The following is a 16,990-nucleotide window of genomic DNA, read 5'->3' as shown; positions in this document are numbered from 1 at the left end:
TCTATAAATTGTCCATTGATCTGAATCTGATTGCGAATGCTTGTTTGTCCATATGTGCCCTGCGACTGATAAGTGACCAGTCCGAGGTGAACCCTGCCTCTCGCCCAATGCTAATTGCAATTTGGAATATCCCAAACACCTGCAAAAAGTGATGTGCTTCACGTCGCTAATGACATCTGTCATGATGTGCGGTGGCTTCGAGTGAATTCGTTCACACCGAGTTTTAATGTACAACCTGTAGGCGCAGGCCATCAATTGTATTGTGCAGTAGTTTGCAACAAGCCGAGCGTATTTTGAATGCGTATGTTGTCCTCAGGCATTTCATTTGAGCAGTCATAGGAATCTGGGGAATGCCTTTCAGACGATGGAACAGTCAACAGCGTTGCGGTCGATATAAATGTAGCGCTCAGCTCTCATCTGATTTTCTCTTTCCAACGCTTGCGTTGTCCTCTGTAGCAACTGCGCCTCAGCCCCTTCGTCACTGTTTTCCTCTTCTGCCCTAATGTCTGTCATTATCAAGGCGCCGCATTTGCAGATGTGGGGCACTCGAGTGACAAGACTTGAATCAAGTCAGACTTAAGGCGCCAGTGTCGGCGCTCGGGACTTGAGGATTATGTACGTGTTAATACAGTGAACCCCCGCATAATCACGGTTTACCATTTGCAAATTTGCAGATTTTTTTTCATTTTAACTCATCTTATTTTTTTCGCTGAAAAGCTCACCTATTGTCTGTATGAACAATTTAAATGTGTTGAGAACTTCAATTAGACAAAAGTGGTTCTTCACCGCCCTCTTCGCAGAGGATGAAGAATACGTGCCTATGAGTATTGTGATATGGTCTGTCTTCTTGCTGCACCGTTTGTGTTCGGCTAGCCGTTGGTAAAGGGTAACCGCACGGCAACATGTTCATTCTTATCCTGCGTGCCTATTCCCATTATAGTATGTTAGCATTCAGGTAGCGGAGGCTATGTGGTTGTTCTAAATAAAGGTAAGTGTAATAAGTGTAATTCTCTTTGTTGGATGTTTAGTTTGACAGTAACGTTCAGCTAAGAGTGGAAAGCTGTTTTCTGAAGAATAGTGTTCCCTCTCAATATTGCGGTTCACCTACAGTGGATTCAGTGCATTGCAGATGTTTTGTTTCCATATTCCAATTGTGCATAATTTACCATATTGCAGGATTTTGAATGTATGCTGTCATTTCTTTGTGGTAAAATAAACGCTTCGTCGCTTAAAACATTAAAACTGTCAAAGTTAAAAAAAACAAAAGAAACATGAATTCAAACACATTACAAGGAATACAATGTACATAGTATACAGCACTACTGTGCATCACTATACGTTTCAAATGTGTTTAAGTGTATAGAATATGTTTAAGAGTACGGTAGAGGTTAATAGGAGTGTGGGGAAGATTAATAATACAGCTTTAAAATATGTATAAATAATCCTGAATAAAATATGTGGTGACTACTTTGCATATTTCACATCTTGTGAGGGATTCCTGTATTTACTAAAGAAAGCTGCCAAACCGCCGGTTGCTGCGAAGTGAGACGAGACACCTGACACCGTACAGCGCTCTCTGCTTATCTCGAAAAACTTGAAAGTCGGGCCACTCGTATCTCAAGGCACCACTGCATATTTTACCACTCAGCAAGATTGTATGACTTGACTTACGTCTTGATTTGACTTACTAGAAATTTAGCAGGGGACTATACTTGAATTGCATGATTATTATTATTTTTTTTTGCTATAGTAATTTGGAACTGACTTGAAACTTGAATGTTCAGACCTGAGACGTACTTATGAATTATGACACATATTTGACTTACTCCCACCTCTGCCCATATAAAAACAGCCGAGACGGTCATATTTTCAACGCCGGAATCTTTCAAAGGCTCAAGGCCACGCTGCGCTGCTGTTATATATTTGCAGAAGTTGTGATCTGGCTGTGCAGCTGCAAGTGTTATGTTCACTCGGGGGCGGATGACTAATAGAAGCGGCCTAGCGGGCGTGGGCGAAGCCTCCTCCTGAATCCACAACGCCGGCCGAACGAGCCCACTCCGTCGAGCTCGTAGTTGATGAGAGCGCTACTCTCGCCCCCCCCATCGAGTCACATTTCACGCTTGTTGGGAGAGAGCCGACAACATGAGCACAGCAGAGGCCAGCCATGCTGTTCTTTAAGGTGCACTGGCCCTCACTGGATTTTTTTTTTTTAACGGAGACACAGGGTTCCCCGGGCATATCAGGGCACCCCCGCAGAATATTACCGATTTCTAAACGATTGTTTTTTTGTTTTTTTTTTAATGGCTTTTTACAACCGACAAGTGCTAATTTAGAGTGGCGCATCTTCAGTGTAGTACCACGTTGTGCCACAACATGACGCGCAGCACTGAGCTTTGCTGGAAAAGAAGCAGTGTAATTCAGAACAGAAAGAAGAGACAGAGAAGGTCCCCAACCGAGCTCCAATAAAAGTGATGTTCCCACAAAGCAGAGAGAATGCCTGTAAGTATTGTTGTGCTGCTGCTTCATCTGTGCACAAGCAGCATCTTTTGAAGCTTTAAAATGACTGTAAAATCAATGCTAATTTCTCTTAGCCTCTCTGTGGCATTTTGCATTATACGTTAACATTAAGCTCGCAAACGTTCAAGTGACAAAATTATTTGGTTTTGGTTGAACATTTTGATGTTTAAATATAATAATGAATCCTCCCTTGTTTTATGTACAGTAAACTTTAATTGGGAGTGACAAATGAAGTATGAACAGCTTGAAGCAAGCACGCTTTGCCAAACAACCTCTTTTCATTTCTTAAAGTGATCTTATTTGTCCCACTTTGTGACAGTGAAAGAGTGAGAACAGGTGCTAAGGAATTCAAAAGTAAAAAAAAAAAACAATAATGTTGGAACAGAACCGTGGCTTAATTCAACTTTGTTGTTACATATAAGTCATAAAATATTGATTTACGACAACAAATACAAATCGAAATGTTTTTGCCAAGAAATGTCCTCATTGATAGTCAATACAATAACTTATAGCCAATAAAAATGTTGCGCCTCATTTGGGGTTTGGGCACTTCTTTCACATACAGTATAAATATTGTGATGCATCTTACTTGTGTCTAGAAACTATTCTTATTGTTGTCTTATTGTTGATTCCCACCCTTAGTTTAGTGTGTGTTGTATTTTCCATGGTAAACTTTGAGACCAGCTGTCAGGTGGTGCAAAAATGCAAATGGTGAGTCCAACTGCCGGAAGGGAATGAAGTGCAATGAACTGACATCCTAACTGCGCAGAGCAGTCATTGTTCCCGAGGCTCTCTTCGCTTTGGCAGCCAAAGTCACCTCAGGCGTTGACAGTGAGCGACGCCAAAAGATGCAATAGCAAACGATATCAGCTTGACGGACATCCAAAATGTCTCAAGCTCACTGCAGCAAGCTCAGTCAAGGCTAAAAACGAATACTGTAAGTCTTAAAGATAAGCATATTCAGAGTAAACCCGTCACTCCACCAGACCCCGCCTCTTAAAGGTACATGCATGTAGATACAGTAGATTGTAGATTAAGGTGATTCCACTGTATTTTACAGTCAATTATTTCAGCTTTTTAGCTTTTTAGCTTTTTCTTCTCCTTTTTATTTGTAATTTAAAGCTTTTTGTTCATTGCGTAGACATTACTGTACAACTCATCCCCACAACTGTCATCACAGTTGTGGGGAGGAGAAGATGAAGGACATTTGTAGAAGCAAAAGACATCTGTAGTAGCGGCGTTTCATTATTCATGCCAAAACTCTTTATTTAGTTCAGTGTGCAGTACAGAAAAAAACACAAATATCCCGAGTGACCACTGCTCAGCAGCTTCGTCTACACAATGACAATCTACAATGAGTTATTTTTATTCTAGTCTGGACAATATAAAAACTATTTGGCAATAGTATCGAGAGGGAATAAATCCGTTGTTAAATGAAGTAGGGAACGATGTCTTAATGGAGGAGGCTGTGTCCTTTCTTCTCTTAGGAAAGTTTCATGGCTTTTTGATCTTTCTTTCAGTTCTTCTTCTCTGACATCCGGCGGCCCGCACGAGTAATGAAGTCTGTCCTCCTCCTCCCATCTGTTCGCCTCTATTGTCGGTGCTATACGTGTCCTGGCTTGGACAGGTAGGCGATGAGGGCCACCACCACCCCCACGTACATGCCTGTGCCGATGGTAATGGAAAGAGCAGCCAGGAAAAGGGCTCTCCTGGAGCTCATTCCCGCTCCGGAGAAGTCTCCTTTAGCGATGGCCTTGCCGGTCTGACAAAAAAAAAAAAAAAAAAAAAATCATTTTCAGAGAGTGAAATAAGTTAGTCATCATCCGCGGCGAATGCACGAGTAGGTGTTTCGGGCCACAGTTAGCGGAGAGAAAACAAGAACTTTCTCTCTCCCCCTCGCTCTCTCGCTACGACATTTGTTGCCATGGCAATTTGGTCATGGCTCTGACAGTGGCAAATGGCTTGTTTGGGTGTTTTGGTGAGCTATGAAAGAAATAGGCCCTCCATTCTAATTGTCACTGTGGTGTGGTTACACTGAGAGAAAACACTCAGAGTACGCCATGCTTTGGAAAGTTGTGACTAAAGGACGCCACTACTAATCATCACACATTAGCATGAGGCGCTCAGTGATAATGCTGCCCACACTATAATATCATCAATCATGTGGAATAGGAAGAAAGGCATATAGGTCAGCAAACTGCCCCGAAATGCACCAACAGGCTGTAATGACATCCTGGAGGTCCTCTTTATACCTTGTGAGAGTAGCAGAAGGCAACGATGCCCAAAGGCCAGAAGCAGCAGAGCATGGAGAAGATGGTGAGGCCCAGGTAGTCCCGAGGAGGAAGCACCAGGAAGTTGTCCTCGCTCTCGCTCTCACTTGAGCTGTCGCTCTGCAAGAAGACGCGAGGAGCCGTACGTTTGAGAAGTCATAAATCATCTTTCGCCATTGAAATGTATGTTGTGTTTGTGGTTTTTAAGAAGGAAAAACAGAACTCTATAATGCTGCAGTTTGTAAACAGAGAGTAATAATTAAATTCAATGTAAAGAATTCAACCGTTAATGCTGCAATCCAATTTCATTGTGCTAGTGTGCCTGCCTTGGCCACCGGGAGGCAGTATAAATCTGTACAGTCATGCAGACACAAACAAAGAAGAATTGTACTTCTACTACTACTACTACTGTAAGTAACCCAGTAAGATGCTGCTATATGATGCCATTTTCGCAGAGGATAAAGAATATATGCCTGTGAGTACTTTTACATTATCTGTCCACATGTGTTGCTCCACCATTTGTGTTCAACTATCTGTTGCATCCATCAATGCTAACTGTTAGCATGTCAATGGCGTTTTGCCTTGTTTGTTAGCATTAAGCTAAGCAGAATTTCCCAAGGCAAAGCTGGGGTTGCTTTAAATACACAACGCGTAATTCTATTTGTTTTAGTTTAGTTTGACAGGAAACTTCAACGAGGAGTGCGCACTGGAAAAAAATTACGTCAGTTTCAGTTGCACGCAAAGCTGTTATTCTGTTGTATGAATGGCACCAGGTGACTAAGCGGGTAAATTGTACCTTTTGCCATTTATTGGAATATCATTTGTGTTCTGCTGGTCACTCTACATCGCTGGCATAGATAGATATGTATTCATAGTTACTAAATAATATTTTTTGGACCAAGTAAATGGATTCGGATAATTTTCTGTGTAATGGCTGACGATCTCTCATTCAGAGTGGTTGGGAATCACTACCTATAGTCATACAAAAATTGAGAGCATTCATCCATTCATTTTCAGGCGAGCTGGAGCGTGTCACCGCTGACTTTGGGAGAGAGGCAGGCTACAACCAGGACTGGTTGCCAGCCAATCGCAGGGCACAACATATAGACAAACTGCCATTCAGAATCACGTTCTCACCTTCGGACGGTCTTCAATGAGACTAACGTGCGTGTTTTTGCAATGTGGGAGGAAGCCTCTCAATGAATACAATTACGCGCCCACACAAAATGGCTGTTACGAGATGAAAATAATATGGCGCGGTGAGTTGCACTGTGATTCCCACCATTCGCTGACAGACACTTGAGGACATGTTTGTAAGTGACATAGCTGGACAGCAGAGTCTATCCTGCCCATGTTCCTTGACCACCAACACAGGAAGTGTTTAGCCCACCAGAGTGGATTTGGAGCCTCTGACAGATAAAGCGGGATTAACGGATTGTTCCGTCATCGCGAGGTGACAGGGACACAACCGGAGGACAGTGCCATTTATGTGCTAAATTGCTTCTCCGGCAGGCTCAGCTCGATCGTCGTCCTCCTCCTCCTCCCCCATCCTCGGCCGTAACATACAACTTGGGCACCCAAAGACTCTCAAAGACCGAGTGGGCTAATTAATGACAGACAGATATCGATCGGAGCGATGCCAGCGAAATGAGGATGGAGACGCGAATGCCGGGGTGACCTTTGAAGAGGCCGCTCGGCTGTCCTACACACACAGTAGACGACTGGGCGGATAGAAAAAGTAGAGAGCGGGTTTCATTAGTTCCACCGCCTGCAGCCATCAATCAAGGTGGGAGCAAAGCATAGTGGATACTTGACACTCCCAACATCCAATACCAGAGGAGTAGCAAACCTTCAAATGCTGTAGAATCAACTAATAACTCATATTGATCAATAATGGCTGATTATTCAACAGTGGCGCAAAGTAATGAAGAAGAAATACTCTTGGATTCTTCAGGTGTCTGTACTTTACTCCAGTATGTATTTTTCAGAGACCTTTTTACTTTTGCTTACTAGGTTGGAAAACAGATATTTGCACTTTCTATTCCTTATTTTGTCAAAATGGGGTTGTTAGTTTTTTCAACCTCTGCGACTGATGACATGGCGTAAAAAAGACATAGCGAGCGTCAATAGAGAGAGGTAAAGGAAAGTATCATGCTCATCTACAACTAGATATAGATATATTTTGTAATAGTTTAATTTTACAATCAATATTTGTACGATATGTTTGTCTTCGAGGAAAGTAGCATGGTGACGAGGATGCGTGGAAGTGCGGCGCCCTAGCGCCCTCTATTGACCAGCCGCTACAGGTCATGCCGCGTCTGTCATGCTGGGTGGCCTGTTATCTGTTGTGGTGACTTGTCACAAGTATTTCTTTTTTGGGGTCTTTTGTTATTGAGCATTGACGCTGCTTCCCAAATACTTCGTGTTTTGCCTTTTTGTTGAGACATTTTTTGAGAATACCCTGTACTGAAGAACAGCGTGCACACCCTTTACTTTCCTAATTAATGCTAATTATTGTTATTGATTTCAATTACAAATATTTGACACAGCTCTTGCGTCGGCTCTTATCGACTGTGCAGGAGGGTGGCGCGGTGGACCCTGTGGTTAGCATATATAGGTACATATGTACAATATGTACTTCACATATTCTGAGAAAATTGACCAGCATATGTCACCTTCTATTCCAGCACACAATAAAAAAGCTCCATTGTGACCGAGTCTTATTTATTTCGACACTGAAGTGCAGCACTAAATCAGTGTTTCCTAACAGCCGCCCCTGTGCCAAGACAAGATTACAAGGCTCCCTGTTATCTGCTTTATGAGCACGCTGCACCTGGACAAGCGGCTGTGATCCATCACCGCTGCGACTGCTCATAACCACTCCATGATGCGACACCACACGAATAAAGCAGTGGGCACACAGTCGCCCTAATCTACCGTTATCTCGTGAGCCACACTGGATTCAAGGACTCTGAGTGACTGGTGCATTCGAGTCCGCTGACACGGACAGGAGACGCTCCCGCCGTGCTTGTTTGTTTGCCAATATGACGACCCCTCTCTGGCCGAGACACGTCATCCTCAGCAAACACTGTCGCAGAACTCTCGGATACAAGTGTCTGCTGGCTTTTAACTACAATGTCACTCAGTAGAGTGCAGAACTCTGCCAAAGTGCAACTGTCATAAGAAAAGGTGTAGCGCATCGTATTTGTCAGTTTGTGAAGCTTTCCAAACACATGGCTGCACACATACTGTGTGGGGCCAAAAACGAGCCAACTTGAGCCCGGCCGAGCTCGGTGTCGACCGCACGCAAAAGGATTTGCGATCGTCGGTACTCAATACAGGGGCGTATTGAATCATTTGGCGGCCCTCCACGTGGCTGGGTCTGCACAAATCCCCAATAATGTTGATCATCCACAAAAAAGTTTACATTTGAGAATATTCTCACATTTTCTCAGCTAGATAAAGTCCTTAAAATCCCTCTTGAGGATTATTATCGAACAAGTGAATTATCTCAACGCTTTTACTGTAATTGATAAGGACATTGGTCAATATTTCTCTTTTGGACTGCTGTAATACTGAGTGAGTATTACATCTTCGTGATGATGACAAGCGTCACTCGTGTCACTCTTGGGCATCCTCCCCCGCTACGAGGACATCTAGCGTCTGGCCCTTGCGGTTGTCGGTTATGCGCAAGTTTGTTTTCATTCGCTCGTCCTGAATCAAGTCTAAATGTGCGCATTAAGAAAATGGACTAGTCCATTGCACGAGAAGGCACTGCCCCTGACTGAACAAGTTTAACATCGGCGTTTGTTTGACACCACACAAACCACAGGATAATCTGTCAGACAAATATTTCAGAGACATCTGACAATCGGGCTGTTGCTTACTTTGATTACATGGCAGGGAGGTTTGTGGAGACAGAACCTTTTTACTTGAGCAAGGGGTAAAACAAAACAAAACAAAAAACGGAAAATGAATCATTTTAAGAAAAGTGACAAAAATTGTGAAAGGCTGTATTTGCACATTCGTATTTTGCCCATTAGCATGTTAGTTGGCAGGTTACTTCCCGGTTCATAGAGAATGAGGCAAGATGTGAAGAAAAGATGAATGGGACTCTTTAATCTGTGACAGGAGTGGATCGTTTCCATTTTGACTCTATCATCTTTCCACATTTTTCTTTCTATTCGCACCACTGTACGAGTTTCATGGTTTCACCATTTGCATCGTAATCCTGCTAACAAACCAGCAACTTGGGTGTTGGTGAATTCATTTTGATGTCGCATGTTAGGATCTAATGCCTGCTGAAGTTAAAGGTCAGTGGACACACCGCAAGCTGGAAAGCCAACTTTTACTCGGGCACACTTGGTCTGAAGAATTGACTTGGTTGAATTGACAGGGAATAACCTCAGCCAGTTGCCACCTGCTCCAGGGACTCTTAATGCACATAAGGCACACACTGGATTGCTTGTAGCAACGCCACATGTCTATTTGTGTGCCAGAGGAAAAGGCGCTCTCTGATCATGGCGTGCGAGTGAAATTAGATTTTTTTAGCACATCTGAAATGACTTAGCTGCTTTGCTCTCACGGCTTTCCTTCGACGAGCATGCTCGTCACCCCGAAGAACAACAGCAGCCCGGATGGAGGGAATCGCACGCGGCGATTATAAAGCACAGTAGCAAACTTGAAAGACTTTCAGTGAAATGACCTTTCTGAGGAGAAGGGAATGCGAAATGAGTGCCAATGGCTCTGCTGCTCTCTTACGTTGTTAAATGTAAATGACAAAACATCCCCATGGCCGCCCGCCTGCACAAAGATGGGCTGAGCCCTTATAACTTATTGTTTATGAACTAACCGACTGCACACACCATTCTTGCATCCCTGTGCACCAAGGCAGCCAGTGAACTTCATCAAATGTATACTGTCTCATTAGGAACTGACATTTCGCTTCTACCTTTGTTCTTATGCCCTTTAAAATGAACACACTTCTAGTTTAAAAAAAGAAATAAAAAAAATGATTATCCCTGGTGATTGTGAAAAATAACGTACGTATTTTGCCTTTGACATTTTTCTTCCTGTCATATCGGTCACACTTTTATACAGCGAAATCCATTTATTAGATCCTCATTAGGGTTACAGGTGAGCTGGATCTTATTCTTGCAGACTTTGGGCGAGAGGCGGGGCACATTCTGCACTGGTTGCAAATCAATTGCAAGGCAAATCTACACAAACAAGCATTCATATTCACACTCAAGACAATTTTGAGTCTTCAATTAAGATCATGTTTTTGAATGTGGGAATATCCAACAAGAAGTTTCATCGACATGTAATTTCTTCTGCCTGGCCCATCTTGTGTCAGAAATCATTCAAAATCAGACCTTCCCATCGTCCTGACCTTTTACCTTCGCTACTTTAGCTCAATACCTCGGATCTGATACCATTTGAAATCAATACAATTCTTCCCCTCAGACATCCATCCATCCATCTCCCTTCAATGATGCGACCTTTTGAAGAAAATGTGTTTTGTTTTGTGTTTGAAAATGTGAGCTTTACTAACTTAGGTACTGACATTTAAATTGTACATCAACACAGTTCTTGGTTTTAAGTTATCAAGATATTTGCTTGATCATAATTTAAATTCACATGGTGTGATTTTTGGGCAGCACGGTGGACTAATGAGTAGCATGACCGTCTCCCATTTCTGACGTGCGAATGTAAGTGTGAAAGGTTGTTTGTCTTGATGTGCCCAGCGAATTGCTGCAGACCAAGTGCAGCCTTTCTGGCCCAAGGTCAGCTGGGATAGGCTCCAGCTCACCCAATATCATATTTTATATCAAGAATATCATCAGCTGTGGAGCGGGAAATGATCCAGTTTCACTTAATTGGTCCTAAGATCAAGATTCTTATTCATTTTCCACAAGTAATGTATCTTTGTTCATCTGTCTTTGACAGACGTTGTCCTATCCTCACGGCTTCCTGTGAGTATATCAGCTTTGTGGTCAACTAAAGCAGGACCAGATGAGTAAGTAAATTTACGAGTAAATTGAGACAAGATCATCATAATTAGTTTTCATCACTAATCCATTCCAGAAAATCAGACCAAAACCGAGTCGAAAGAAACCAAAGCAATATTTCCCTGAGGAAATCATGTAAATCCAGTTAATCCATTCCAGACACCCCAAAATATTGAGAAAAGTACATTTTTATAGAGAATAACTATAGTTTTACATGCAGAAAACAGTGTAAAATAAATACAAATGACTAATGAAGTGGAGAGATAAACATTTATCATCACTTTTACCTTTATTAAAGACTTATGGAAGACAGCAAGAAGGCTGGAAGGAGGATTTTTTTTGTACTTTGCTGCGAGTTCTTTCTCAAATCTTTGGATATCGGAATCTTTTTGCTGGATTGTGAAAAAAGGGTTCAACAAACGGCTAGGCGTTTCCCACAATGCAAAGCTTTCATTAACAACTCAAGGGAGTTTGCTCGGCAACACCCAGGCAAGTTGGGGTAACGACGGCATAACACATCCTGTCATAAATCAAGCCTTCAAAGTAAAATAAAAGCGCGCCAGCATAAAAACATAATTTCACCACTCTTTCTTTGGCCCTCTTTTTTCTTTCTTTTTGAAGCCTTGACTTTTGATCGTACGCCGATGTTGTTGCAGAATACGCCTTGCCGTCTGTTGAACCCTTTTGACACAATTTACAAAATGCTTGGGATGAACGCACGGGATGATGCTCGCTCAACAAGAAACAAAGGCAGACTGAGTCATGAGCGCACATATCGATTTCAGGAAATGAGCTGAGTCTCGCAGTTTTTATTTATTTTTTGTATGTAGACTGAATGAATGTATGAAAACCGGGACAAAATATTCCAGCAAAAAGTCGTGGAAAACTGAATCATACGAAAACTAGGGCATACAAAAACCGAGGTTCTACTGTATATACAGATGGACGGATGGATGGATTCATGGACTGATTTTCTGACTTTTGCTATGTCTCATATTCAAAATATATGAAAGATAAATCTGACCTCATACTCCGGAGCCTGCTCGTCCTCCACCTCATATGACACCGTCTGGACCTTCACGTCCTTCTCCCCTTGCGTGCTGCCCGGTTGGTTCTCTGCGCAGTCTTCACCCGGCGCCGTGTTCTTATTCTCGGTGAAGGTGGTCTCAAAGCTCTCGCTTTTGGAGTCTTTGCTGTGCAGGCTCACGTCGTCTTTGCACAGGATGAGGTCGGGCTTGTAGAAGGCCTCCACCGCCAGATGCAGCGAGGTGGCGTCCAGGAACTGCTGAGACTTGTGCTGGTCGTGGCTCCCGCTGTAGCCGTAGCCCGCGAGGCCGTCCTGGTGCTGCTGCTGGCTTGGGTAGTCGCTATGGTAACCCTGGACCAGACGCTCGCTGCTTCTGTCCAGAAGAGGATTCTGGAGCTCACTGAGGCTCTCCATGGTGCTCCTTCTCACACTCTCACAGTCCAAGAGGCCTTAGGTGGTCTGGAAATATGACAAACATTTACAATCAGGCGTAATGATAAAAGTTGAAAACAAAATAGAATAGAAAGCCTCATTGTTTGGTGCAGATTGGGGAGCAACTTTAAATATGTTTTATGGCAAATAAACATAAATGATAACATTAAAACGATTCTAATTATGCAGTGCAAATGGCAATAAGGCCAATTAAAAGTAGAGTAGGAGCCAAGTAAGGAATGTTTTAAATATAAAAGAGTAACAGCATTTGGAATAAGTGTTGGTGTCGTTGTGAGTTCACTGCCGTGACGGTTTGTGGCGAGACGCTGTCGATTGCGTGCTGATTTGCAACCATATTAGCGTGCCGACATAGATGATAAAGTGTGCTGCCCGAAATGATTTATTCACTACAATTAATGTATCTTTGTTCATCTATCTATGCCGGCGATATTAGCGACGGCGGTAGCACATTTAAATGCTCTGCCACTAGATGGCAGGAGGTATGATTACCCTTCGCATCCACTTGTTGCCATTCATACGACAGGCCGAGATTTCATACTGAGTGAGTGAATTTGCGAGGAAATTCAGACCGGATCGTTATTATTTGAATATGTGGATAATTCTTCTGACATTTTTATTTGGCGGTAATTGGCTTGGCTAAATAAAGGTTCTTCTTGTTTGTCAATATTCAGCGCAAGCACTCCGCCATCCTGAGCAATGGAATCACCATCTGCTGAATGTTTATCTGTTTTTCTCTCCCTCTCTCACTCTCAGTCTCATGTACGCACACATTCATATCGACATGTAATGGAAAATATCTTCCACGGTGATAAGCAGTGGTCGAATGCGGGCACTGTGAATTCGGATTGCTGTCTGCTGAGTCACTTTTGCGAGCGTAGCTGAAGCAGTGCAGTATGTATATATGATCAAATATGTACCTTACATCCACCCACTGGAATAATAAAATACAATGGAAACTCTGAAAAAGCCAGCCGACATGTCAGCACACTTCATGAGACTTCAGCTCATTCAGCACCTAAAGCATTAAAACTCCACAGGTAGTTTTGCTTTTTCTTTGGCTTTTTTTGTGTGTGTGACGTCACTACAGAAGAGTACCAGTGATGGTAAAGCAGAGAGAGTGATGATAAGCGTAGAACGGGAAATAGAACTTATTGCGAAGTAGGTAGTAAGTGGAAGCCATGATAAGTTGACACCATTTATTAAAAAAAAAAAATCAGAAAATAAATAAATAGAATCCAGTTCGGAAATTCAGCTGCGTTTAACAGTAATGTGAAGAGACGCACCTCCCAGGCACACAACTAATCCTGGTGGGTAAGTAATTTGTCATATTCTTATTATATACAGTTTTCTATACAACGACTAAATTATTTAAAGGGGAAGTTTGCAGTCTTCCCATAAAAACAAAAACAAAACAAAACAAAAAATCACTTTTTCTTGGTCATATTTGTTAAAACTGTCAGTTTACACCTGGCAAGAGTACATCAGTCAAAGGGTGAGTGAAAACAAAAATCATCCCTCTCGGGTCCCATATCGTGCATCTAATTTGATTTTTAAGCAACCACTGCTACATTCACACCAGTTTTAAAACTGCAAACTCTACCTTTAAGAATATGAAAACATTAAAATTAACACCAGCTCCTTTGTCCCTTTTATGTCACTAAGAATGGCAACCAAAATATTGCCCACATTTTTTTTTTTATAGCAGTTTTAGTTCTCAATAGTACTCTTCATAGTGGCCATCCTGTCAATCAAAATGGAGTATTATTATTATTATCTTTACAAAAGCTATATTTTCAATACAGTACTTCTCTAATTAGATTGTGCAGGTGAGCCTTTTAGTAGCTGTGGTGGATGGTTTGAAGCCCCTCGACCATAGGTGTCAAACTCAAGGCCCGGGGACCAGATGCGGCCCGTCGTATTATGTTATGTGGCCCGCGAAAGCAAATCCTGCCCGTCAACTTCCGTAATTTTTGCTAAAATCTGTACCCAAATTCCACATTGTCATAATAATAAACAATAAGGTTGAGATATTGCATTTTTCTGTGACCAAACCCTTCTTCTACAGTAACATAAACAATACTTGAATAAATTATTATTCTTGTCTTCTGATTTCAAAAGTAGCTATCCTTCAATTTGTTGCGTAATCGTAACAATATGATTTGGTGATTAAACAGTTATATGGTTTCACTGTTCTAACGGCCATCTGAGGGAAATCATAACTACAATGCGGCCCGAGACAAAAATGAGTTTGACACCCCTGCCCTAGACACTGCAATGACATGTCGGGAGTTGGGAATCTCCTGAACGGTGCCCCCCTACGAGCTGATTCTGATTCTGATGGAGAAACGCCCCTGACTACATACCACAACATCTCACTGTGAAATAAGGTCTAAAATCCCTAAAGTAGCTGCATCACACTTTGGAAATGAGTAGCAAATTGCTTGCATTGTTGTTATGGGTGTTAGCCAATAAAATATGCATAATAGGGATACTTTTTTTTTTTTTTTTTTTTTTTGCGGATAGAGGAAAATAAGCCTATTATAGCACAGCTTTGCCAATGGGGGAAAAAGCAGTAACAACATAGAATGATTTCACACTGTTACGGTGCATTTAAATGTGTAATGGAATGCTTGCAGTCAAGCCTGTGCACACAAAACATACACGCGTACACAAACACGCGCGCGCGCACACACACGCACACGAGGCAGACTCACTTATCTTGGACATAACACACACTTCCATTACACAGCACATTAGACAACAAAACCACATCCCGCGTGCAAAGCTAATGAATGGAAACACCAGAAGAAGTGCACATCTATATACACAATATATATACACAACTATGGATGACATCGCACCTCGAGGCCGTCGCGAGCTGCACATAAACACTACCGAGTGCACGAGCGGGTTTCCGTGGCGTCTCTCACCTCGGCTCGAAGGTCCTCCCGCAGCTTCGCTCAGCATCCTTCCCACCGCCCAAGTGACTTCACATCATCATTTCGGGGCGAGCCGCCATGCACGCCGCAGCGTTCACTCGTTAGAAGCAAGTTTTGTGTCCGTCGGTGTGCGAGGGGAGTGCCGCGCCGCGCGCGCACGCAGCTCCATTTTACGCATGCACAGCGACCGGGGCGGCTCAGAAGGAACCCGATCGCAATCTATCAAGGGTGGGGGACAGGGGGGTGGGGCACTGACTTATAGGAGTCTGCTGCTTCGCCAAGATGTCAACTCTGCACTGGAGATGATCGCGGATTTGCCCGTCGTGTTGGATGCGGTTTCAGGCATCGGTGCGTTTAGCGCTCAGGGGAACAGGTTGGGTGGGGGTGGATGAGCGCCTCCGAATAAAATGCAACGATTAAGGAGGTTATGTTTTATTTGCACACATTGCCAAAGAACTCACACCCTGTACTCAACTCTGGCAAAACTAGAAGTAGTGTTTCTACTCCTTTACTTCAACGAAAAGTAAAACAAGCACAGCGCCTGAAAAAATATAAAAATAAAAAGTCAAAATGAATTTTAACACCCAAAAGGTGTAATAGATGCCACACGTTGGTGGCAAAGCACTTTTTTATTTTCTATTAGACCAATGGTCCCCAACCATGCATATAACATTTGTTTTTAAGTCGGTTGTGTGAATTTATTTGTTGCTGTATAGTATATGCCACACCTTGGCAGACGGCCCGTGAAAAACCCCCCCAAAAAAGCCAACTCTAAACCGGTCCGCGGTGCAAAAAAGCTTGGCGACCACCGTATTAGACAAAGCTATGGCCTTAAATCAAACTCCTCCCCTTTTTTTACATTGTGTGTCAGCATTAAACTGGCGATTAATTTTGTGTTGTATTTAAATGAACAGAATGTGTGAAATTCTTTCTGTTGTGTGCTTAATTTTACAGGAACACTCGAGTAAAAGTAAAAGTACAAAAAAGTTCAGTACAGCACAGTACACAGTACTGTACAGTAACAGTTTGATATGTGTATGTGTCCATCTTTTGTTGGACTTGAATTTTTAAAATGTTGCAATAATAAATATATTTGCATAAGGTTAGCATATTTGTCCACTCATATGTTAATAAGTTGAAAAAAATATCATTATAATGTACGTTTAGAACAGATGGAAAACGTGAGATACATTTTCGGATAATCGCAAGTTAACTATGGAAACGTCGCATGGATTCATCGCATTTTTTTTTTTTTGACAACCCCGTTATAAAAGGAACCAAATATTGTGATGGTTTTAAGAGGCTGGAACGGATTAATAGAATTTGAATTCATTGCTCTGTTCTGTTCAAAAGATACATCCTTGTTATCAGGCTCTAAATATAACACGTGATGAAACACCAACAAATTCATTGCTTCATTCATATTTGATGAATATTTTCAACAAATCTCATGCATTTGTCATCAGCCCGCCAATTTAGTTGTGCCTTTACAGCATCCTCTGCAAAGCTTCTTATGCTTTCACATCACCATTTGTCACCATAAACGCAATTGACATAACATTCACATAAATGGCTCGCGAGGAGATGTGTGGCAAAATAGATGAATCCGTCAGGCTAATTTATTTGGCTTCCACCAGTGAAAATAATTACGACATAATCAGAGTATTTCAATGGCCACCATCTGTGGCTTAAACACAGTCGAGGAAGAGTGATGTGACGCCAAAAAGTAAGAGTGGTCGTCAGCCACACAGCGGTGGACACGTCTTCTGCACA

General features: G+C 42.4%; 1 protein-coding gene across 1 annotated transcript; it reads right to left on the bottom strand.

Annotated features, from left to right (window-relative positions):
• Positions 1 to 3,758: 3,758 nt before the first annotated feature.
• On the bottom strand, positions 3,759 to 15,336 carry LOC133412703 (synapse differentiation-inducing gene protein 1-like). Its single transcript, XM_061696271.1, has 4 exons — positions 15,209 to 15,336; positions 11,823 to 12,284; positions 4,770 to 4,907; positions 3,759 to 4,279 (listed from the first exon to the last, which is right to left on the bottom strand). The coding sequence occupies exons 2-4, from the start codon at positions 12,237 to 12,239 to the stop codon at positions 4,121 to 4,123; spliced, it is 714 nt and encodes a 237-aa protein (XP_061552255.1). The 5' UTR covers positions 12,240 to 12,284; positions 15,209 to 15,336; the 3' UTR covers positions 3,759 to 4,120.
• Positions 15,337 to 16,990: the final 1,654 nt, after the last annotated feature.

The sequence above is a fragment of the Phycodurus eques genome, chromosome 14 (assembly GCF_024500275.1).
Source record: "Phycodurus eques isolate BA_2022a chromosome 14, UOR_Pequ_1.1, whole genome shotgun sequence".
Lineage (NCBI taxonomy): Eukaryota > Metazoa > Chordata > Actinopteri > Syngnathiformes > Syngnathidae > Phycodurus > Phycodurus eques.
The sequence above is the reverse complement of the archived record's forward strand: the minus strand, read 5'-3'. Positions and strand labels throughout refer to the sequence as shown.

Bases quoted from the DNA above. Each gene is read 5' to 3' on its own strand.
- LOC133412703 (XM_061696271.1), bottom strand. From the start codon at position 12,239: ATGGAGAGCCTCAGTGAGCTCCAGAATCCTCTTCTGGACAGAAGCAGC. The intron at 4,908-11,822 runs GTCAGATTTATC...GTCTTCTTGCAG, and splicing joins AGCAGGCTCCGGAGTATGAG to AGCGACAGCTCAAGTGAGAG. The intron at 4,280-4,769 runs GTATAAAGAGGA...TTTTTTTGTCAG, and splicing joins CCTTCTGCTACTCTCACAAG to ACCGGCAAGGCCATCGCTAA.